The 24032-nt window shown below is 39.0% G+C and overlaps 1 protein-coding gene across 1 annotated transcript in view; it reads left to right on the top strand.

The window, feature by feature from the left end:
• Positions 1 to 24032, top strand: part of LOC139170400 (cytosolic phospholipase A2 epsilon-like) — a 54051-nt gene that overhangs the window by 21518 nt on the left and 8501 nt on the right. Inside the window, exons 6-16 of the mRNA XM_070757595.1 lie at positions 214 to 254; positions 1932 to 1974; positions 4181 to 4253; positions 7715 to 7884; positions 7997 to 8092; positions 15274 to 15311; positions 16795 to 16930; positions 17663 to 17799; positions 20214 to 20439; positions 22067 to 22181; positions 23658 to 23795. Coding sequence (XP_070613696.1) covers positions 214 to 254; positions 1932 to 1974; positions 4181 to 4253; positions 7715 to 7884; positions 7997 to 8092; positions 15274 to 15311; positions 16795 to 16930; positions 17663 to 17799; positions 20214 to 20439; positions 22067 to 22181; positions 23658 to 23795 — 1213 coding nt within the window. The remainder of the gene's footprint in view (positions 1 to 213; positions 255 to 1931; positions 1975 to 4180; positions 4254 to 7714; positions 7885 to 7996; positions 8093 to 15273; positions 15312 to 16794; positions 16931 to 17662; positions 17800 to 20213; positions 20440 to 22066; positions 22182 to 23657; positions 23796 to 24032) is intronic.

Below are 24032 nucleotides of genomic sequence, written 5' to 3'. Positions count from 1 at the left end.
TTAGTAAGCCATTAACTATGCAGATAAGGGGGAACAACAATGATGTTCTAAAGAAGTGAATCTACTTGTATACATTCATGTGTCTTTTTAAGTGACCATGTCTTTTTGCTGAAAGAAAATGGGACTTAAGAAAAATTCTCATGTGATAGGAAAAGGGAGGTTACTGGTTACTTGGCAAAAGGTCTGTCATATGTGTTACATTTTAATTTTCAGGAAAATGAAGAAATAGAAGTTGAATTTACTTTGGAGAATATGTGAGTAACCCAAATAACATTGAAATAAATTGTTGGAAAGTTCATAACACTACAAATGCAATAATGTACAGTATAAACAGCAGAGCAACTCAGTTTTTCACCTACTATCCATTTTTTTCCACTTACTATCCATAAAAAAATCGAAATCATGTCATTCAAATAATATTTGAATAATGGCCCAGCAAGTGAATAAATGAAAACAATTGTCACTGAGTGTAGTGATTGTTTCTTGCATAACAACGCAATTCAAATCCAATATTTAGAAGTTAACTTTTTCTATCATGATATCTGAAAATTGGGGAGGAAATCAGAAAACAGCCTTGCTAAAGTTTGCTTGCTTGCTTTCAGCTCTTGTACAGACCTTAAAGAGCAGAAACCATGCAATAGCATGACCTCGAGCTGGGTCACAAGTTGTCCATTTCCTAGAATATTTAATATCTCAACTCACTAATGCCTCTGGAAGATTCAAATATTCAAGCGTATTCTAAAATTTAGTTAGGGATGAGCAATCCTTGTATCTTGTTTCAATGAAGGGGCCCTCACCAGGAAGCCTTGAGTACAAGATCCCTGAAGATATTTTCTTGATAGAAGAATACCTATGGAATCAGCTCCCCCCAGAGATTCGCACTGCCCCTACCCTCCTCGCCTTCTGTAAAAGTTTAAAGACCTATCTGTGCCACCAGGCTTGGGGCCATTACACCCTAGACCTCTGGCCAACAAGTGTAGTATGGCTTGCTTTGTGAATGGGGATGAATGATTTTAAATGTTATTAGAGTTTTTAAAGTTTTTTAGATATATTAATTTGATTTTTTAGATATGTATATTGCTTTGATATGTTGTGAGCCGCCCCAAGTCCTCGGAGAGGGGCGGCATACAAATCCAATAAACAAACAAACAAATAAAATACTTAGCAAGCCCTGAATTCATTGGATAGGTATATTCCACACATAGCAAGTCGTGTCAGAGTTATCCAAGACCTAACCAGAACATTGAATAGCATCTGGAAGCTAACTGGCAGCCATTGAAGTTCAAATATGCATATGGACAAACCCCAACATACCCATAACTTCCCAGGCTGCCAAACCCTAGACCAGCTGCAGTTTCAGAATAACTTTCAATGACAGCCTTAGATGTGGAAGATTACAATAATTCAGATGGAAAATGATAAAAGCAAGAACTGTCAGCAATTTTTTCTGTGGCAGCTGGTGAACCAGATTATAATTATCTTGACCACACCTCCACAGTTGTTCTTGCCAAAGAGGATTCTCAAACCATGAACAATGTCCATCCAGTTAATTTAAAATTGAAGATGGAGTCAAGAATCAACTGGCTTCAAAATCCACATTAATTCATCTTTCTGAGACTAAGCTTAGATGGTTCTCCCTAACCAGCTTTCAAACACCAAGGCAGGTATTTACAGCATTGGCTTTGAATGATGCTTGTTTTTCCCCTTGAGTTGAATCTGCTAGAATATCTTAATTAGTAGGAGTCAGAATTTTCTCCATCACAGATGAATTAATTTAACTGGTGTGTGGCTTATAGCTGCTTGGCATACTGGAATGTGGACGTTTCCTTGAAATATATAGGTTAATGTAGCTGTACCGCTAAGCTATAGCTCATGTGGAATCATTGTATCTTCTTAAATTATAATGTTATGTCTATATTTCTATTTTCTAGAGAGGGTCCACTTGAAACAATAGCTACAAATGGAGCAGTGGTGGTAATTTTTATTTATATATTTGTTTCTTTAATCCTTTATTTTCCAATTAGAAAAATATGAACCTCCTCCACCTAGAACAGGGTTGTGCAATCTTTGGTTGGCCGAGAGTCCCCTTTGTTATTGAAAAACATGCTTTGTCCATTTTCCTAAAAGTAGGCAGAATCTAGAAAGGAAGTGAGTAACATCAAGATAAAATGAAATTTGATTACAGTTAATTACAAGAAAAGAAACTACAGCAATTTACACGTTTATGGAATTTCTATTCAAACACTTGTTGATCCATATACTTTGTAATGTACTTTTCTGATGCATTAAAATTGTAAATTGTGGAGGGCACTCCAGTGGCAATAGTTCAATTCAGGATGCCTATATGAGAATTTGAATTGGTTTGCCACATGAATTGATTCAACTCTTTCTTAAAATGCCCACATCTCTTTATACATTTAACAAATGGTTGAAATTGCCTTGTCACGTTGATACAGACTAAAAAAGAAGAGGCTTATTCTATTAAATATTGGGACTACGTAGATATCTGAAGTAGTGCTTAATTTTAATGAAAGATGGAGCAAAGTACTTCCTCGAAGCTGCTTCTTTACACTAACTGTATTGCTTCATCTTCTGGAACCTTTGCTTTCTCTTCTACAGACATAGGATGTTGGTTCGCTTTCACTTTTACATAGATAACTGCCATTTTATCAAGACTAGGATTATAGTTGTATTTGCTGAATAAACATTTAGCGGAAGTAGAACCATAGCTTTCCGGTAGCCACACATGGTTTAACCCAGCCTCTGCTGGCATAAATCACTCCAGACTTTTGCCCATCGTTGTTAATGGTTGTCCTGTGCATGTTTTTTGGACTTGCCTTTTAAAATCTGCCTTTTGAAAAATATTCAACTGGAGCTCCTATGGCAAACCAATTTATTCTTAGGGTGGTTAATTTCAGAATTCGCCCATGGGTTTTTATCAGTGGTGGGTTGCTACTGGTTTGGACCTGTTCATGTGAAGTGGTAGTGATGGGTGGCTTTCCATGCCCCTGAACCAGTTCCCCACTGCTTGAAGGCAACTGGCAATGAATCCTCTACGCATTCACATAGGCTTCTGCGCATGCACACAGGGTCAGTGCCCAGATGTAACGTGCCACATGTGTTATCTATGGAATGGAATAGAATAGAATAGAATAGAATAGAATAGAATAGAACAGAATAGAATAGAATTCTTTATTGGCCAAGTGTGACTGGACACACAAGGAATTTGTCTTGGTGCATATGCTCTCAGTGTATATAAAAGAAAAAGATACATTTCTCAAGATGTGGTACAACACTTAATGATTGTCATAGGGGTCAAATAAGCAATGAAGAAACAATCAATATTAATAAAAACCTTAGGATACAAGCAACAAGTTACAGAATAGAATAGAACAGAACAGAATTTCATTGGCCAAGAGTGATTGGACACACAAGGAATTTGTCTTGGTGCACATACTCTCAGTGTACATAAAAGAAAAGGATAAGTTTGTCAAGAATCATAAGGTATAATGCTTAGTGATAGTGCAGGTACAAATAAGCAACCAAATCATATTAGGAACCAGTCAATATAAATTGTAAGGATACAAGCAACAAAGTTACAGTCATTTGTCGGAGGAAATGGGTGATGGGAATAATGAGAAGATTAATAATAGTGCAGAATTAGTAAATACTTTTACAGTGTTGAAAAAATGATTTGTTTAGCAGAGTGATTTTATTTAGTATATTATGTAGTATAATCTACTAAGAAATCACTTATTCTATTAATCAGACTGCTCATCTATGTAAATATGGCAATAGGAAACTACAGTTCTGCCTGTGAGAGCAGATAATATGATAAAAGGAGGTTTTGAGGATCACGTTGGCCACAATGGGTAAAAGCATACCTTACAATATCTAATTTTAAATTATTTCTTCTTCAGTTTATATATATCATAATTGCTTGCTAATTAACTTATAAACTTTATATATTGTCCAAAATTATACAGTATCATTCAGTTGGTTAAAGCAGTGTTTCCCAACCTTGGCAACTTGAAGATATCTGGACTTCAACTCCTAATATCTTCAAATTGCCAAGGTTGGGAAACACTGGGTTAAAGCATTACAGCGTTTGGTCTAGGAAATAAAGTTCACTGCTTTCTCAGAGAAGAATTTCAATGTGAAGACATTCCTTTCTTTGCAGTGTCGTGAATTCAGCTGCTTGGAGTTTCAGATAGACAGGAAGAAGCGGAAGAAAAGGAAAAAGCATTCTAAACGTGAGCCTCTATCGCATTACAACCTTTAAAAACAAATGATCAAAGGTTCAGGTATAGTGTTCCATGTATAATGGCTGGAATTTCTATTCAGGCACTTGTTGACCCCCATTACACCACTGCTGTATTCAGAGCACTGGGCTTTAAATATCTGAAATGCCCAGCTTGAAAAGGTAGGCCAGGTCAGGTCAGCTTCAGTGTCATGAGAATTTATACCCAAGCAAGGAAATTATTTTCCTTTCAAATTTAGAAACAATGATAATTTATGTTTATTGTAGTATTTATTTATTTATTTATTTTATTTATTTATTTTGTCCAATACACAATACATATTGAAGAGGATAGACATGAAGTATTATATATAAAGAAAAGATATAAAAGTAGAGGAGAAGATATATGAAAGGAAGAAAAGATATATGAGATATGAGATAAGGAGAGACAATTGGACAAGGGACGAAAGGCAGAAAAGGACTGGTTGATGATGAGGATGATAACGATGATGATGATAATAACAATAATAACAAAAACAACAAGAACAGCAGCAGCAGCAACAACAACAACAACAGAACTGGAAGAGACCTTGAAATTCTTCTAGTCCAATCCACTGCTTAGGCAGGAAACCCTACACCACTTCAGACAAATGGTTATCCAACATCTTCTTTAAAAAGTTGGAGCATTCACAACTTTTGGAGGTTGATTAATTAATTGTTCTGTCAGGAAATTTCTCCTTAGTTTGAAGTTTGCTTTTCTCCTTGTAAGTTTCCGCCAATTGCTTCTCGTTCTACCTTCAGGTGCTTTGAATAGAATAATTGGACTCTCTCTTCTTTATGGCAACCCCCGAGATATTGGAACACTGCTATCATGTCTCCCCTAGTCCTTCTTTTCATTAAACTAGATATACCCAGTTCCTGCAACAGATCTTCATATGTTTTAGCCTCCAGTCTCCTAATCATTTTTGCTGCACTTCTCTGCACTCTTTCTAGAGTCTCAACATCCTTTTTACATTGTGGTGACCTAAACTAAATGCAATATTCCAAGTGTGGCCTTACCAAGGCATTATAAAGTGGTATTAAAACTTCAAGGGATCTTAATTCTATCACCTTGTTCATGCAGGATAGAACTGTTGGCTTTTTTAGCAGCTGCTGCACACTGCTGGCTCATATTTAAATGGTTGTCCACTAGGACTCGAAGATCCCTCTCACAGTTACTACTGTTGAGCAAGGTACCACATATATTGTACCTGTGCATTTTGTTTTTCTTACCCTACATTTTCACCATTTTCATTTTCGTAGATAGTGCCCAATGTTCAAGTCTGTCATGATCCTTCTGTATCTTGAGCCTTTCTTCTGGAGAGCTAGCTATTCCTACAGTTTGGTGTGATCTGCAAATTTGATGAGTTCCCCATCTATCCCTTCGTCCAAATCATTGATGAAGATGTTGAAGAGTACTGGGCCTAAAACAGAGCCTTGGGGTACGCCATTGCATACTTCCTTCCATGTAGATGCAATTCCATTGACACTACATTGAGTGTGGTTGGTCAGCCAGCTTTGAATCAATCTTCTTCTTCTTCTTCTTCCTCCTCCTCCTCCTCCTATTATTATTATTATTATTATTATTATTATTATTATTATTATTTATTAGATTTGTATGCCACTCGTCTCCGCAGACTCGGGGCGGCTGGTGTTGTTGTTGTCCAACCCACATTTTTCTACTTTATCTAGTAGTAGGTTATGGTCTACTTTATTAAGTGCCTTACTGAAATCCAAGTAAATTATATCAACAGCGTTCATCTGGTTCATTAATTTTGTCACTTTGTCAAATAATTTGTTTGCAAATGTAAACAAAATGTAAACAAAACAAACAAACAATTTTATAATCCCAGCGGCCAGTTAGGTCCCGCAGAGTTGGCCTTCTCCAGGTCCTGTCGACCAGATAATGTCGTTTGGCGGGGCCTAAGGGAAGAGCCTTCTCTGTGGCGGCCCCAGTCCTCTGGAATCAGCTCCCTCCAGGGATTCACACTGCCCCCACCCTCCTTGCCTTTCACAAGAATCTTAAGACTCACTTATGTCATCAGGCATGGGGCAGCTAGACTATGCCCCCCTCCACGACCATTAAATGTTATGTGTGGATGTGACTGAGTTAATTGGCTGCTATTTTCATATAGTGGGAACTTAGCCTATAGTTTTAACTAATTAGATTTATATTGTACCCTGTGAGCAGCCACGAGTCTTCAGAGCAGGGCGGCATACAAGTCTAATAAATAATAATATTTTTTAAAAAAATAAACTTTACATTTACTCCTTAACAGAATTCATTTGAATATGATAGCAGTGTTCCAATATCTAAAGGGCTGCCAGAAAGAAGAGGCAATCAACTTATTCTCTGAAGCACCTGAAGGCAGAACAAGAAGCAATGGGTAGAAATTTCCTGACGGTTAGAACAATTAATCAGTAGAACATGTTGCCTCCAGAAGTTGTGGTTGCTCCAACACTGAAGGTTTTTAAAAGAGATTGGACAACCACTTATCTGAAATGGCATAGGTTTTCCTGCTTGAGCTGGGGGTTGGACTAGAAGATCTCCAAGATCCCTTCCAACTCTGTTATTCTGTTAAAATGGAGATGAATCAAAATAATAAAATAGTCAGAAATGAAAATTTGTATAACTGGAATGTATATTGCTCAAGATCAACATAAAGCCATATTTTGGAAGGAAGCATGACCATGACAGAATTTCAAGGCATTTTATTTTATTTTATTATTTTATTATTTTATTTTATTTTATTATTATTTTATTTTGTCAAGCACATATAAGATTACAAAAATTATAAACATAATTGTAAATACATAAAATGTATAAACATGGTTATAAATACATGAGATGGTTATGAATACAAGGGGACATTAGGCCATGTTGGTGTGCTTATGTATGCCCCTTTCTATTCTAGGTTTATTTAGTTGAGAAATAAGGTTGATTTCTATGAACCTCTCTCTGAGAGTAAGCCACACTGATCCCAAGCTGTTGCATATAAATATTTATATCATTATATTGTCTTTTATTTATACACTGCTCAAAAAAAATAAAAGAAACACTTAAAAAAACAGAATATAACTTCAAGTAAATCAAACCTCTGTGAAATCAAACTATCCACTTAGGAAGCAACGCTGATTGACAGTCAATTTCACATGCTGTTGTGCAAATGGTATAGTTGTGCAAATGAAATATTCAATGAGAATATTTCATTCATTCAGATCTAGGATTTGTTGTTTTAGTGTTCCCTTTATTTTTTTTAGCAGTATATATATATATCCAGACCATGTTTTCCAGCAACGTTCAAAGGAATTAATAGTGTGTTTTTATTAAAAAAAGGAAAACTGTAATTTTAATTCATGCCTATAGGCGGCATTGATATGAATTTGTATACAGTACTACTATTTTTTTTTTAAAAAAATGCACTCTCTTTTTAGAACAAGATGTCAAATGTACATTGATAGGATCCTTTGAAGAAACTCAGAACATTTCATTAACCTCTGCCAACAAGCTGCAATGCACCGAACCTTCCTTTTTCCACTACGCCAAGTACCATCCAGCAAAACTGGACATTCTTCTTCCGGGAAAGAGATCATTTCTCTCTTTTGTATGTCATAGCTGAGCATGGTAGAAATCTGGATAATTCTGTGAAGTCATTTTGTTGGGAAAGGTATTTAAAAAACAAGCTTTTGTTTTTAAAAAAGCATCTTTATTTCCAGTTCTCTTGTATGTCGTGTGGAATTGATGCTGCCAAAACCAGAAAGCTGACCTTGCCTGTACATTCATTTCCCTTGAATCAGGAAATAATCAAAGAGGTGAATATGTGCCTAATTTTTAGATTTTTTTCTTTCTTTTTTTTAAAGGTCCTCCTTCAATGAGTCCTCTGGGAATTTGGCAGCGTATAAATCCAAATAATAAACAAACAAACAAACAAAATTCTCAGGGAGCAAATAAAATAGTATGCAACTGAATCACTTCCTGGCATATTAAAGTTAGCAAACCTCAAGTTACTTTGAATTAACCTCAGGCAATTTCCATGCCCTTCCTAGTTTGGTAGCATGATACCCAGCTGATGTTTACCCCTGCAGTTATTTTCCCTTGAATCAAAATAGCAATGACACAGCTCTTACTGAATGATATCACAATGAACATAAATCATGAATCATTGAAACTCTGATGAAATCATCTTTCGTCAGAGATTCAAGACACTATTGTATGGAAAAAATTAACTCAAACATCCCTACCCTAACACCCCCCCCCCCCCCCGCAAAACCAGTAAGTGTTCTGTCCAGCTCTCTGGTAGAATCCTCCCGAAAATTCACAGATACAAATTTCAGACACACACACGTTTGAAAATTCAAAACAATGTTCTTTATACCTTTTGTATAGCAAAGAGCACTCGTCTCCAAACAAACTGGTAATTTGTACAAGTCCCTTATCAGTTCTGAGATATTTAGCTTGCAGCTGTGAGGCAATCCAGAGTTCTTCTTCTTGCACAAAGTGAAATACACTTTGCTCTGGTTTAGTTTCAAAGTGGGGAAAAATCACCACACAAAAGGTCAAAGTCAGTAAAGCAGTCATGAAACACAATGATCAGATAATCCTCCACAATGGCCAAACCCACAGGCTGCTATTTATAGCAGCCTCACTAATTACCACAGCCCCACCCAACCAGAGGTGGCCTCATTTTCTTTGATAATAATCTCTCAGTTGTTGCTGCCTATGCATCGCTCTCCGCATGCGTGGCTGTATCTATCATTAACTCTTGTTCCGAATCCAAGGAGGAGCTAGATAATTGATCTCCTTCTGAGCTGTCTGCCACACTCTCCTCCTCCCTGTCACTCATGTCTTCTTGGTCAGAGGAGCCTTCATCAGCAGTTTCCACCGGGAGCAAAACAGGTCTGCGGCATGTGGATGTCTCCCCCACATCCACAATCCTTGGGGCAGGAGCTGGGCCAGAGCTAACCACAACAGTAAGGAATACACAAAAAATGAAGAAATAAGGTACTAGCCTAGCTGATGTAGCACAGTAAGGAGTAAAATAGAATTAATATAGGAATCATCAATTTTGAGAGGGACATATTTGGAATTTTGAGAGCAGGTTATGGCACTTTCACATAACACTAGAGTGGATGTGGCCAATCACAAAGTATGCATGTGTTAATAAAACACACAGATGCAAATAGCAAACACTTGTTTCATTTTTAACGTAGTCCTCTAGAGACTAGTTGTGGTATCTGTTTCTTTACCTGACCTATTTCAAAGTGCTGACACATTCTTAAACGCCTCACGACTCTATTAAGAGAAGCATCCGACCTTGCTTTTGATTGTGAAGATGGTATCAGGTCCATAACCCAGCAAAAAAACACCTTGCTGAAGTATTATTATTATTATTATTATTATTATTATTATTATTATTATTATTATTATAAAATTAGATTTGTATGCCGCCCTTCTCCAAAGATTGTTACAACATCAACAGCAAACATATACACAAATAACAAACTTGCTCAATACCATGATATAAATCAGTGTTTCCCAACTGGTGTGCCGCGGCACACTGGTGTGCCGCGAGACATGGTCAGGTGTGCCGCGAAGAAATAAGCTCAGCTTCTGGTCTCGCAACTTTTTGCGAAGAGAAAAAAGTTATGAGACCGGAAGCTCAGCTTGCTTCTTTGCGCCTTCCAAGTTTTCCAGCAGCTGCGGCGCCCCGCCCGGCTGGAGCTTCCCTGTCAGCAGGTGAGCTTTGGGGCTTGGTGGGAGGGCAGCGGCAGCGGGAGGGCGGCGCACAGCGGGAGGGTGATGGCGGCGGCAGCGGGCAGGAGCCATGCCGTGGGGTGGTGGCAGGGTGGTCCCTTTCTCTCTCCCCCTCTCTTGCTTTCTCTTTCTCTCCCCCCCTCTCCCTCTCTCTTTCTCCCAGTAGCCATGGGGCGACGTCAGGGTGATCAGCTGTGAGGCGGAGCTACGGAACAGAGGAACAGAGGCACCGACGGCGGCGGCTGGAAATGCTGGAATTGCGTGGCTGGCGCTTGCCTGCTGGCTGGACCAGGACGGAGGCTCAAGCCCCATGGTCATGCCCAGCGCAACGCCAGAAATGTACGGCATCTAGCCACCGCCGTCTGTGCCTCCGTTCTGGAGCTCCGCTTCACAGCTGATCACCCTGCCGTCGCCCCACGGCTACTGGGAGAAAGAGAGAGGGAGAGAGGGGGGAGAGAAAGAGAAAGCAAGAGAGGGAGAGAGAGAAAGAGAGAGGAAGAGAGGGGGGGGAGAAAGAGAGAGAAAGATATAGCAAGAGAGGGAGAGAGAGAAAGAGAGGGAGAGAGGGGGGAGAGAAAGAGAGAGAAAGAGATAGCAAGAGAGGTAGAGAGAGAAAGAGAGAGGAAGAGGGGGGGATAGAAAGAGAGAGAAAGAGATAGCAAGAGAGGGAGAGAGAGAAGGAGAGAGGGAGAGAGGGGGGAGAGAAAGAGATAGCAAGAGAGGGAGAGAGAGGGAGGGAGAGAGGGGGGGGAGAGAAAGAGATAGCAAGAGAGGGAGAGAGAAAGAGAGAGGGGGAGAGAAAGAAGGAGAGAGGGGGGGTAGAGAAATAGAGAAAGCAAAAGAGAGAGAGAGAGAGAGATAGCAAGAGAGAGGGAGAGAGAGGGGGAGAGAAAGAGAGAAAGCAAAAGAGAGAGAGAGAAAGAGAGATAGCAAGAGAAAGAGAGAGGGAGAGAGAGGGGGAAGAGAGAAAGACAGCAAGAGAGAGAGAGAAAGGGGGGAAGGAGGGTGAGGGAAAGACAGAGAGAGGGAAGGAGGGAGAGAGGAGGGCAAAAAAGAGGAAGGAAGGGAGAAACAAAGAGAGATGGAGAGAGGGGGGAAAGAAAGAGGAGGGAAGGGAGAGAGAGAGAGAAAGAGGGAGAGAGAAAAATAGAGCGAAAGGGAGGAAGAGAGATATTTTTTGTCCAAACTTTTTTTTACACACACACACACACACACCCGCGCCCCCCCCCCCGCTCAATGTTCCCCAGGATTTTGTAAATGTGAATAATGTGCCGCGGCTCAAAAAAGGTTGGGAAACACTGATATAAATAATATTTGGAACAAAACTTGCCTAGGCCAGAAATGATTCAACAACCTATGGCGCAACACAGTGGTGGGTTCCTCTTGATTCAGACCGGTTCACCTGAACTGGTAGTGACACACTGGGAACATGACAATGATGTCACGGAACCGGTTCAGTCAGTACCAGTCCATGGGTGTCACCACCTTTTTTTGAATTTTTGGGGGGATTTTTTCCCCATCTACGCATGTGCAGAAGTTGAGTTTCCTGCACTGCCATCTTGCTTTGGGCTTTTTAAATAAAAAAATTGGATTTTTTTTTAGCACTGCACACAACCCACCTCTGTCGTCAGGCATGGGGGAATTGAGATATTCCCTTCCTCCTAGGCTTATAAAATTTATGCATGGTATGTCTGTATGTATGATTGGTTCTTTAAATTGAGGTTTTTAAAATTACTTTTAATATTAGATTTGTTTACATTGTCTTTTTACTGTTGTTAGCCGCCCCGAGTCTGCGGAGAGGGGCGGCATACAAATCAAATCAAATAAATAAATAAATAAATAAATAAATAAAAAATAAGTAAGTAAATAAATAAATAAATAAATAAATAAATAAATATAAAGTGTGTGTGTGTGTGTGTGTGTGTGTGTGTGTGTCCATGAGGTGCGGCCATGTGGCATGGAAGGAAGCGAACTGGTAGGCAGGTAAGTTAGAACCCACCCATGCCTGTCACCCCCATTGCCACTACTTTTGCTCTTGGCTTCTTCTCAGCACTCTTAAAGTTGATTTTGAAGAAGATCTTGAAGGAAGATGTTTCCTTAGATCACCGCCAAACTCATTGGAGAAGTGTAGACTATCCCTGAATATATGAAAGTTAAAAGTTTGGCCAAGTCTTCTGCTCCTTCTCCACCTTAATACATATGAGGAAATACACACACCATAAAGTGTGTGCACCATGAAGTGTGTCCAACTGTGTGTGTTTGCTCTGTGATACAAGGCCGAGAAGGAGGAAAAGACTTGGCCGAACTTTGATGAAATGAAGCAACTACAGAACATGTAGGTACATACTGGATTTCCAATACTATGCCAGAGATATGGAGTGAAACAATCTGGCTCTGATTGAGAAGGACTTTCGAGTATTTCCTGATGAACAAACAGATGAATTGATGAGGCATGGGCTACCAGAAAAAAAAGTGTTCCAATGTTGTGTTAATGGATTGAAGTTGAAGGAGACTTTGGTACAACCATTTAAATGGGCCCATTCAGCCATTAGAGAAACCTATGCTTGTAGAAGCAGTTGAAAAGGAAGTGTTTCAAATGGACTATTCACAACTGACTATTCAGTATATACATGTCGTCTGGCGGGCCCCAGGAGAAGAGCCTTCTCTGTGGCGGCCCCGGCCCTCTGGAATCAACTCCCCCCAAAGATCAGAACTGCCCCCACCCTCCTTGCCTTTTGTAAATTGCTTAAGACCCACCTATATCGCCAGGCATGGGGGAATTGAGACATCTCCCCCAGGCTTATAGACTTTATGTATGGTATGCTTGTGTTGTACGTTTTTTAGATGATGGGGTTTTTTAAATACTTTTTTTAATATTAGATTTGTTACATTGTATATTATTATTATTATTGTTGTTGTTGTTGTTGTTGTGAACCGTCCCGAGTTTGCGGAGAGGGGCAGCATACAAATCTAATAAATTATTATTATTATTATTATTATTATTATTATTATTATTATTATTATTTATTCCTCCCCCCCTTTTAGTTTTTCCAAAATCTGAAAAAAATTGAATAATTTTTGAACCACTCATCATATTCATTAACTTCTGACCCTGTTTCTCTTTTTTCCATTCAATTATATAATTTATTCCAGGTTTCAAAATAATTTGTATACAATTTGTTCTTCAATTCTAATATCATTTTGTTCTTCTCTGCACATGATAAAAATTTAAATAGAATTTCTTCTTCTGTAGGGACATCTTTACTTTTCCATTTCTGGGCCACAGTTAGAATGTGCAACATTAAGTATATCTTCAAGTTGCCAAGGTTGGGAAACACTGTCCTACACTGATCAAGTAGATTCGCAATAGTATCTGCATGCCATTTAAATATTCCATCAATGATAATTTTAATTCTGCTTCCTCTGCCAGAGACTCCTCATTTAGCCTTTTTTCAGTCATTTCTGGAACAATGTACTGTATTTTATTTCCATCAAAGTCACTTTCCATTTAATTTCTCTCTTTTTATCTTAAGCGTTCCTTGATCTCTTCAACTATACTGTTCAAAAAAAATAAAGGGAACACTCAAAGAACACATCCTAGATCTGAATGAATGAAATATTCTCATGGAATACTTTGTTCTGTACAAAGTTGAATGTGCGTAACGGATGTGAAATTGATTGTCAATCAGTGTTGCTTCCTAAGTGGACAGTTTAATTTCACAGGAGTTTCATTTACTTGGAGTTATATTGTGTAGTTTAAGTGTTCCCTTTATTATTTGGGGGCAGTGTATATTCCTTGCAACTAACTTGTTCTCTTTTTAAACACATTGTACAAAACCTTATCTTCACCCCAACTAATCATCCTCTTACATTCATTTTACTTATCCCCAGTCTCTTTTATTTCATCATTTCACCAAGCATTTTTCTTACTACTTAAAATGTGCTAATGCATTTCATTCAACACATTTGAAAAAACCAACATTTTAAGGATTACAACTACGGTAACTATATTTCCTTAACATTTTCATATCTCATGCCTTAATTCCTTTGGCTTTGTATTTCCTACTCCTTACCTGTTCCTTTCTTTGAAAGGGAATAACATACCACCCAAAACAAATTTTGTGCCACAAATTTTGTGCCATGTATATACCCCCTGCTTGAGCAGGGGGTCAGTCTAGAAGACCTCCAAGGTCCCTTCCAACTGATATTGATAATAATACTGACATCGATATTGATGCTGATTGCTAGTGTAGTCTTCAGTGCTTTAATTTTTCACATTTAAGAAAAGCCAACGTGGAGGTGCAGTTTTGTATTCCAGTTGAAAGTTCAATTCCGTGAAAATGACACTGTAATTACATGAGTCACTTTTTAAATGACATGTGGTTTTTAAAACGAGTACATTAATTGTTTGTAATAGCTTTTCAGTAAAAGTAGACCGTGCACCTAAGATCCTTTCCTGTGTGTGCAACATTTAGGGATGTTTCCCAGGGGTTGAAATATCACACCCATCCTCTGAGTATATTCTTTTCCTTATTGGGGAAAAATATATGATAATATCACAAAACAGCTGTGGCATGTCAATCCTAAGGGCAAAATAGCACTAGAAGGATAAGCTTAATTTAATATTAAGCCACAAATTTAATTGGTAAGCTTTTGGCTTTGCCAACCATTAAGACCTCAGGTTACCTATGAATCAGGCTCCTACCATATGATTTATTCAAGAAACCATATATAAAAAAGAGAGTTTGCCAGAATTATATGTGAGCTCAGTATCAGTGAGTTAGTGAGGAGTTCTGAAGTGTCTGTAAAAAAAATGTCTATCTAAAACAAGGAGAAAGAGCTGCCCTCACTGACAATCCTCCATGGCAGTGGTTTCTAACCTTGGCAACTTTAAGACTTGTGGAACTCTGGGAGTTGGAAGTCCACAAGTCTTAAAGTTGTCAAGGTTGGAGACCCCTGCTCCATAGCATTTCACATAAATCTGTGAAATTTTTAAGATCCTAGATGCAACCAATATCACCATGATGTTGTGAATTCAACTATTAGGAAGTGCTAACAGATACCCAAACATCTGCATAGTTTTAATAGCCTGTCTTTAATTTTAACATCGGTACCAGCACATACAAGACTCATCTACAACACACATTCTTTTCCCCCCCTCATCCTTGTAAGAAATATAGGGAGATTTCAGTAAAGATAGTATTAATAGTAATTAGTACTGTGCATTCTTGATTTTCAGGATAAAGAATTTAATTTACACTTCGCAACACAGACTTGGTAAGATAATTTTCCTGCCTTCTATAAATTTCTCTATTTTTGCTCTGGATATTTTTAAAATAAACTCTCCTGGGAGTCAACCTGGTGACTATATGAACATAACCATTTTGTTTACTTGTCATCAATACAGAATTAATTTGCTATTGTTTCTATCTTACTGTATTTATTTGGCTTTCCAGTGCTGATACTTTCTGGGTGGTTTCCTATTCAAGTAATAATCAGCTCTAGCCTTGATTAGTTTTTTGAGATCTGCCTGAAATGTCTAGGTGTTCTCATCTGTTGGACAGTTTAAAAATGTATTTCCAAACATATGTTTGTTATTGACAGTGAAATTTTAAATTAACACCTTTTCACTGCAGTTTGCTTATTTGGGTTTGGTTTTACTGAATTTGTTCCTAAGGTTGAGAATTGTAAGTCTCCGTCAAGATTGCACTCTACTTCCTGGGTGTAGGTGGAAGGAAATCTTCTTGCTAATGAACTTAACTTTCTAAACTTAGGATGGAATGGCTTTAGAGTTTTCATCCTCTGAGGATGTGGATATGATCTATCTAGATACATATCTTGGTTTCAATTGTTGTGACCAAAATCCAATATCACGCCATTACATCAGGCGAGGGAGTGTACATTTTTGAGTAGGAATGCTATTGCATTAAAAGTAGATCTGCCTACTTCCATATGAAACCTCAGCATGATTCATTGGCACAATGCTGCGAGAGTTTGCACTGGGCAGGGCTGTAGGTTTTTTTGCAGAACAGTGTTGAATATATTTCTGTGTAACTGGGATCTATATATCGAGTAAACGTCCTTCTAACCCTGTGGTTCTCAATCTTTCTAATGTCGCGACCCCTTAATACAGTTCCTCATGTTGTGGTGACCTTCAACCATAAGTCTAGTGCCAATTTTCCCAACAGAGCTTTAAGCTGATTGGCAGGAAGGTCAGAAGGACACCCCCACTGTAAATGCCTGATTGGTCGGATTGTAAAAATATGTTCCAAGATGGGAGAATAGAAGCTTTAGTTCCTAACTAAATTTGTCTTTTCCCATGACCTTAGGCAATTCGTGTGAAACAGTCATTTGACCTGCAAAGGGTACAGACCCCCAGATTGAGAACCACTGTTCTAACCTAAGTTATAGAAACATAGAAAGATTGACGGTAGAAAAAGACCTCATGGTCCATCTAGTCTACCCTTGTACTATTTCCTGTATTTTATCTTAGGATGGATATATGTTTATCCCAGACATGTTTAAATTCAGTTACTGTGGAAGTTATGATCCAGGATAAATATTTGTGGGGTCCTTGATGTTCTTTGAGATTGCTTGTTTACTTTCAGATGTTTCATTATCCAAATGCATTAAAGATGTTACCTAGTTTGGGTGATAAAACATCTGCAAGAAACAAGGAAGCCCAGAGAGCACCAAGGATCGCTCCTTTCAACCCTGAGCTACAAATATTCTCCTCTATTGATAAATATTTGTGTTACAGCACATCAGACCTAGATGTACGCTTAGGGTTTGATCTTTGTCCAGAAGAAGAGGCTTTCCTGAAAAAACGGAAGAAAGTGACTGCTGCTGCTTTCAAAAACATTCTCCAGCTTGAGGATGACCTGCAGGAAGACGAGGTTAAGAATTGAGTTTTTATATGGATGGAAATTTTTCTGTGAGAGTTTACTCATTGGGAAACAAACAGCTTATAGTGTTTAATGCTTGTAAGCTTCTTTTCTTTAAAAGCATTGAAGCTGTCACATGCAGTTTCATGTCCTTGCTTAACTCATTCTGAGTTATTTTTTTACTCATGTCTAGGCTATTTATAACAGACCTCTCCCTTTGTTATTGCCATCACTTCATTTTATTCTCCAACCCCCTAATCACTTCCTAAAGTTTTTTTTAAAAAATGAATAGCAATAGCATTAGCATTTAGACTTCTATACCCCTTCACAGTGCTTTTACAGCCCTCTCTAAGTGGTTTACAGAATCAGCATATTGCCCCCAACAATCTGGGTCCTCATTTTACCCATCTTGGAAGGATGGAGGGCTGAGTCAACCTTGAGCTGGTGGTGAGATTTGAACTGCTGAGATAGGGACTTTTTTTATTTATCTTATTCATTTGTCCAATACACAATACATATGGAAGAGAATAGCTTTAATCCAATTGACGTGCAAGTCTTGACACTCCACCCCCCAAAATGTCAAGGTCCTCTTCAAAAACTATGGACAAACATCAAGTATGCCAGGTCCCTGAGCATGTTCCCTGGGGATATCTACTATAAGGATTGCGATTGAAAAAATTAGGTATCTCACAGGGTTTGCATATTAACTATTTTGATGAACAGTTGTGTTTTCCCTTTGTTCAGGTCCCAGTGGTGGCAATCATGGCAACAGGCGGTGGGATCAGAGCACTTACGGCGATGTACGCTCACCTACAGACATTGCAGAACTTAGGTGCTTTGGATTGTGTGTCCTATCTCACCGGATTGTCTGGCACAACATGGTATTATTATTATTATTATTATTATTATTATTATTATTATTATTATTATTATTATTATTATTTATTAGATTTGTATGCCGCCCCTCTCCGTAGACTCGGGGCAGCTCACAACAGTGATAAAAACAGTATACAATGACAAATCTAATATTAAAAGTCTATAATAATAAATCTAACATTAAAAGTCTAAAAAACCCCATTGTTTAAAAAATCATACATACAACATACCATACATAAAACTGCATAGGCAAGGAGAGATATCTCAGTTCCCCCATGCCTGACGACAGAGGTGGGTTTTAAGGAGTTTACGAAAGGCAAGGAGGGTGGGGGCAATCCTAATCTCGGGGGGGGGCTGGTTCCAGAGGGTTGGGGCCGCCACAGAGAAGGCTCTTCCCCTGGGTCCCGCCAGATGACATTGTTTAGTCGACGGGACCCGGAGAAGGCCTTCTGGTGTGCCTTCCGTAGTACAGTGAGATGTTCTTGAAACAATAAAATGAAATTTTATTAACCTTCTTCACTGGAGGTTTTCAAGAAGAAATTGGACAGGCATTTGTTTAGAATGGGTTTTCCTGCTTGAGCAGAAGATTGGACTAGAAAACATGCAAGATCCCTTCCAACTCTGTTATTCTGTATTCTGCAAGTAATAATGAGATATATTTTAATTTGCTCTAAGAGATGTTGCAGTAGCAATTATTCATTGACACAATGGATATAAAACAGTCTACAGCAGAGGTGTTGAACTGACAGCCTTCAGGCCAGATGTGTTACGTGCAAGCCACACCCACCCCAGCTCCATGAAGGGGGGGGGGAAGTCACGATTTGTCATGTGATAGCAACAGGACACTGCAAGTTTGACAACTGTGTTCTATAGCATAGTTAAAACCACTGCATATTACTGTAGAATTGGTTTCATCTGCAAAGAAGGTCACAAGGGAGTAAGGTCAGACTACATAGTAGGAGAAATGCCAGGCCCACATGCGGAAACAAGTAGCCATGTGAAATGATTATTTCTCCTTTGTTGGAAGACTTTAAATTGACAAATTTAAAGTAGGTTAATTGAAAAAAGTGTCTGCCGTCAATGTTCTTTCGGGCTCTCTGGTACATTCCTCCCAAAAATTCACAGGTACAAATTTCAGACACACACATGTTTGAAAATTCAAAACAATGTTCTTTATAATGAAAATTCACTTAAACTAAGCCCTCTTTTGGTATAGCAAAGAGCACTGGTCTCCAAACAAACTGGTAATTTGTACAAGTCCCTTATCAGTTCTGTGATACTTAGCTTGCAGTGTGAGGCAATTCACAGTCCTTCTTCTTTCACAAAGTGAAACACACTTTGCTCTGGTTTAGTTTCAAAGCGGGGGAAAATCAGCACATAAAAGGTCAAAGTCAGTAAAGCAGTCATGAAACACAATGATCAGATAATCCTCCACAATGGCCAAACCCACAGGCTGCTATTTATAGCAGCCTCACTAATGACCACAGCCCCACCCAACCACAGGTGGCCTCATTTTCTTTGATAATAATCTCTCAGTTGTTGCTGCCTATGCATCGCTGTCTGCATGGGTGGCTGTATCATTAACTCTTGTTCTGAATCCAAGGAGGAGCTAGATAATTGATCTCCTTCTGAGCTGTCTGCCACCCTCTCCTCCTCCCTGTCACTCATGTCTTCTTGGTCAGAGGAGCCTTCATCATCAGATTCCACTGGGGGCAAAACAGGCCTGCAGCATGGAGATGTCTCTCCCAATTCCACAGTCCTTGGGGCAGGAGCTGGGCCAGAGCTAACCACAACAGTCAAAGGGCTGTAAAACAGTGGTTCTCAAAGTGTGATCTGTAGATGTTTTCAGAGGGTGCACAAAGTCAAATAAATATTTACACATTTCTCAGCTTTAATTTCTAATACCATAAATTTCAGTGGATATCACCCATGAAAAGCAAAGCTTTCTTAAAGAGTGTAAAGCATTCCTGAGACAAAAAGCCTGACTAAAACTGAGCAGGAGAGTGGATCAGATGACCTCTCAGATCCCTTACAGCCCTCTGAATGTGATTCATAGGTTTATGTTTTGCTGCTTTTCAGTTCCTAAATGTGCCTGTCAGAGGTGGGTTTCAGCAAGTTCTGACCAGCTCTGGAGAACCAGTAGTGGAAATTTTGAGTAGTTCGGAGAACCGGTAAATACCACCTCTGACTGGCCGTGAACTCCATCTATTGTCTGCCTCCCGAGTCCCAGCTGAACAGAAAGAAATGAGGATTTTGTAGTAATCTTCCCCTGGAGTGGGTGGGAGTTTTTACAGTATCCTTCCCCTGCCATGCCCAAGAGCCATGCCCAACAGGCCACATCATGACCCTCAAGCCACGTCGACAGAACCGGTAGTAAAAAATATTTAATCCCGCCACTAGTGTCTGTGTTCCTTTCCAGGACAATGTCACGCTTGTATCAGGATCCCAACTGGTCCCAAAATGATTTAGGAAAGCCACTCAAGGATGTGCAAAAACACGTGACAAAAAACAAATTTGTGGCCAGCTTTGCCCCAGAAAAGCTGAAGTACTATGCAAAGGAACTGTGGCAACGTAATCAAGAAGGGTACAGTGTATCTTTCACAGATGTGTGGGGATTGATCATTGAAGCTCTGCTACACAAGGAGGTATTCTACTATTTTCTTTCATTTTTTAATGCATTGTAATGAATGTTAAGGTTAAATTTGATTAATCAGTGGTTCGAGCAACAGATTTATTATATTTATACTGTTGATTATAGCAAGAGCACTTAGACTTATACTATTATTTATTATTTATTGGATTTGTATGCCGCCCCTCTCCGCAGACTCGGGGCGGCTAACAACAATGATAAAAACAGCATGTAGCAATCCAATTAATAAAACAACTAAAAACCCTTATAATAAAACCAAACATACACACAAACATACCATGAATAACTTGTAATGGCTTAGGGGGAAGGAAAATCTTAACTCCACCATGCCTGGCGGCATAAATTCATCTTGAGTAGTTTACAAAAGACAGGGAGGGTGGGGGCAGTTCTAATCTCCGGGGGGAGTTGGTTCCAGAGGGCCAGGGCTGCCACAGAGAAGGCTCTTCCCCTGGGGCCCGCCAAATGACATTTATTAATCGACGGGACCCAGAGAAGCCAACTCTGTGGGACCTTATCGGTCGCTGGGATTCATGCGGTAGCAGGCGGTTCCGGAGGTAATCTGGTCCCATGCCATGTAGTGCATTATATGCTGCTTTATAGTGCTTTACAGCCCTCTCTGGCAAGTTTATAGAGTCAGCATATTGCCCCCAACAATCTGGGTCCTCCTTTTACTGACCTCAGAAGGATAGAAGGCTGAGTCAACCTTGAGCCAGTCAGGATCGAACTCCAGACTGTGAGCAGAGTTAGCCTGCAAAACTGCATTTTAACCACTGCACCACCATGTCAGTAGTGGATTGCTCCTGGTCAACCCAGTTCTAAGAACCAGTAACACCAGTAGCAGGAGGGTCTGCCCACCCTCCCTTGACGCTTCTGTGCAGATGCATTGTGTGTTCACACAAGCGCACGAACCAGTAGTAAAGGGTTTTAGAACCCACCACTGCACCAGGGCTCTACTATGTAGAACCGCTGTATATGGATTAAACATTAACAGGGTTATAAATCTGCTGTGATTACTTCTGCCAAGCAATAACTTTCAAGCTTCTAAAAAAATGAATGTTCATAATATAAGCGCAATTCCGTTTCAGAAAATTTACTATATCCTTAAATCTTATTCACTTTGAAATATGTGTCTGCATTTAAGTATATTTAATGCAACTTTTTTGCAGGAAAAAGTTAATAGAAAATTATTTTAAATATGCCACCATAGTGTGAAATGTTTGGTGGCCTTTTGTTCAAAAGAGATAAAGTTTCAAATAACTAACTTCAGATTGTGTCCCCTTGAACACAAGAACAAGGGGACACAATCTGAAGTTAGTTGGGGGAAAGATCAAAAGCAACATGAGAAAATATTATTTTACTGAAAGAATAGTAGATCCTTGGAAGAAACTTCCAGCAGACGTGGTAGATAAATCCACAGTAACTGAATTTAAACATGCCTGGGATAAACATATATCCATCCTAAGATAAAATATAGAAAATAGTATAAGGGCAGACGAGATGGACCATGAGGTCTTTTTCTGCCGTCAGACTTCTATGTTCTATGTTTCTATGTAAATGCTAAGTGAGCTATTTATGTCTTTTGCAGCTACAATAACTATGTTCTTGTTTCTTTCACTAACAAGGAAAACCCTCACAAACTTACTGATCAGCAGCAGGCCCTAACTGATGGACAGAATCCTCTACCTATATATCTTTGCCTCAATGTGAAAGAGAAGCAAAGTAACCGAGGGTTCAGAGGTAATTGTAACTTGTATTTACATTTGGAGGTACTGTATACATAACCAAAAGCTACAAATGTCCAATTTTGAAATAATCAGGCCTTAGGTGTGTCACATTCTCTCAGCCCTAGAAAGGAGGCAACAGCAAAACACATCTGAAGAAACCTTGTCAAGAAAACTGCAGGGCTTTGTCAAGACTGACTCAAAGGCACCGAAGATAAATGATTAAATAAATAGCCACACAAGAGTCAATAAATTTAAAAGCAGGTTTATAGATTGTAAAAAGAAGTCTAGATTAGTTGGTTGGAACAGTTTGGGTGATGCAAAAGTTCCTTTCCACAATAAAAAAAAAGTTCCACTTATAAAAGACATCCCCCTATATAAGGTGCTTTAAAAAGTTCAGTGGGCATTGGTTAACCCACTGATAGTATTGCTTCTCTGAATGAAATATTCCAGGAATGGCTATGGCGTACTTGTACACCAAGGATCTAAAACAGGGGTAGGCAAAGTTGGCTCTTCTATGACGACTTCAACTCCCAGAATTCCTCAGCCAATTATGCTAGTTCAGGAATTCTGGGAGCGGAAGTCCACATGTCATAGAACAGTGTTTTTCAACCAGTGTGCCGTGGCACACTAGTGTGCCGTGAGACATGGTCAGGTGTGCCGCGAAGCTCAGAGAGAGAAAGAAAGCAAGAGAGAGAGAGAAAGAGAGGGAGGGAAGGAAACAGAGAGAAAGACATAGAGGGAGGTAGGGAGGGAGAGAGAAAGAGAACAAAAAAGAGAGGAGGAAGGAAGAGAAAGAAAGAGGGATGGAGAGAGAGAGAGAAAGAAAGAGGAAGGGAGAGAAAGAGGGAGAGAGAAATATAGCGAAAGGAAGAGAGAGAGAGATAATTTTTTGTCCAAACTTTTTTTAGCCCCCACCCCCACCCCGTTCAATGTGCCCCAGGGTTTTGTAAATGTAAAAAATGTGCCGCGGCTCAAAAAAGGTTGAAAATCACTGTCATAGAAGAGCCAACTTTGCCTACCCCTGATCTAGAATACTTGGTTCTCTTCAGTTTGTTTCAACAGGAAGTTATAGAGTGAAACCACAAAGCTCTTCTTTTTTTCAGGATGCCCACCTCCCGGCCCATGCAAAGTTCCCCCAGCCCTGATCAGTATGTTCTAGCAAAACTTGAAAATGAGGGATTGTCTACTGTTACTCCTTTCCAATATTTAGAATTGCTTTTCTCCAGTTCTCTGATGTGTTAAAGACAATGCAAGATAAAGATAAAGAGTCCTCGGAGGGGGGGGGGGCATATAAATCCAATAAATAATAATAAATAATAAATGTATACATTAAATACAGTCATAGAATTGCCATATATTATGATGGGAAGATACTTAAACCTATTAAATAAATAATTGTAAAAATATAATATAAAATGTTATTATAAATAATAACATTATTACAAATAACATTTTTGGGAATATTATGCTTTTATGTCTGTGTTTTTAGAATGGTTGGAATTCACACCATATGAAGTTGGATTCCAAAAATATGGTGCCTACATTCGTGCTGAACATTTTGGTAGCAAATTCTTCATGGGTCGTTTGATGAAGAAAATCCCAGAATCACGTATCTGCTTTTTAGAAGGTAACTGAGTTGCTAATTAAAATACAGATGCCATTAATCTCACACTGAAATTTACCAAATGCAGTGGTAAAGGCACGATAAGTACAAAAAATGATAAGTACCAAAAACCGAATAAGGTGAATCCCACAATAAAATTTTCTCATCAAAAGGTATTGAGTACCAAATTTTACAATTTTCAGAGCAGTCGAGTTACAAGGTAGGACTGTAACAGGTTATCTGCACGATTTTTTAAATTTG

The sequence above is a fragment of the Erythrolamprus reginae genome, chromosome 1 (genome assembly GCF_031021105.1).
Source record: "Erythrolamprus reginae isolate rEryReg1 chromosome 1, rEryReg1.hap1, whole genome shotgun sequence".
Taxonomy (NCBI): Eukaryota; Metazoa; Chordata; class Lepidosauria; order Squamata; family Dipsadidae; genus Erythrolamprus; species Erythrolamprus reginae.
Note: the sequence above shows the minus strand (reverse complement) of the source record. Positions and strands in the feature narration are given on the sequence as shown.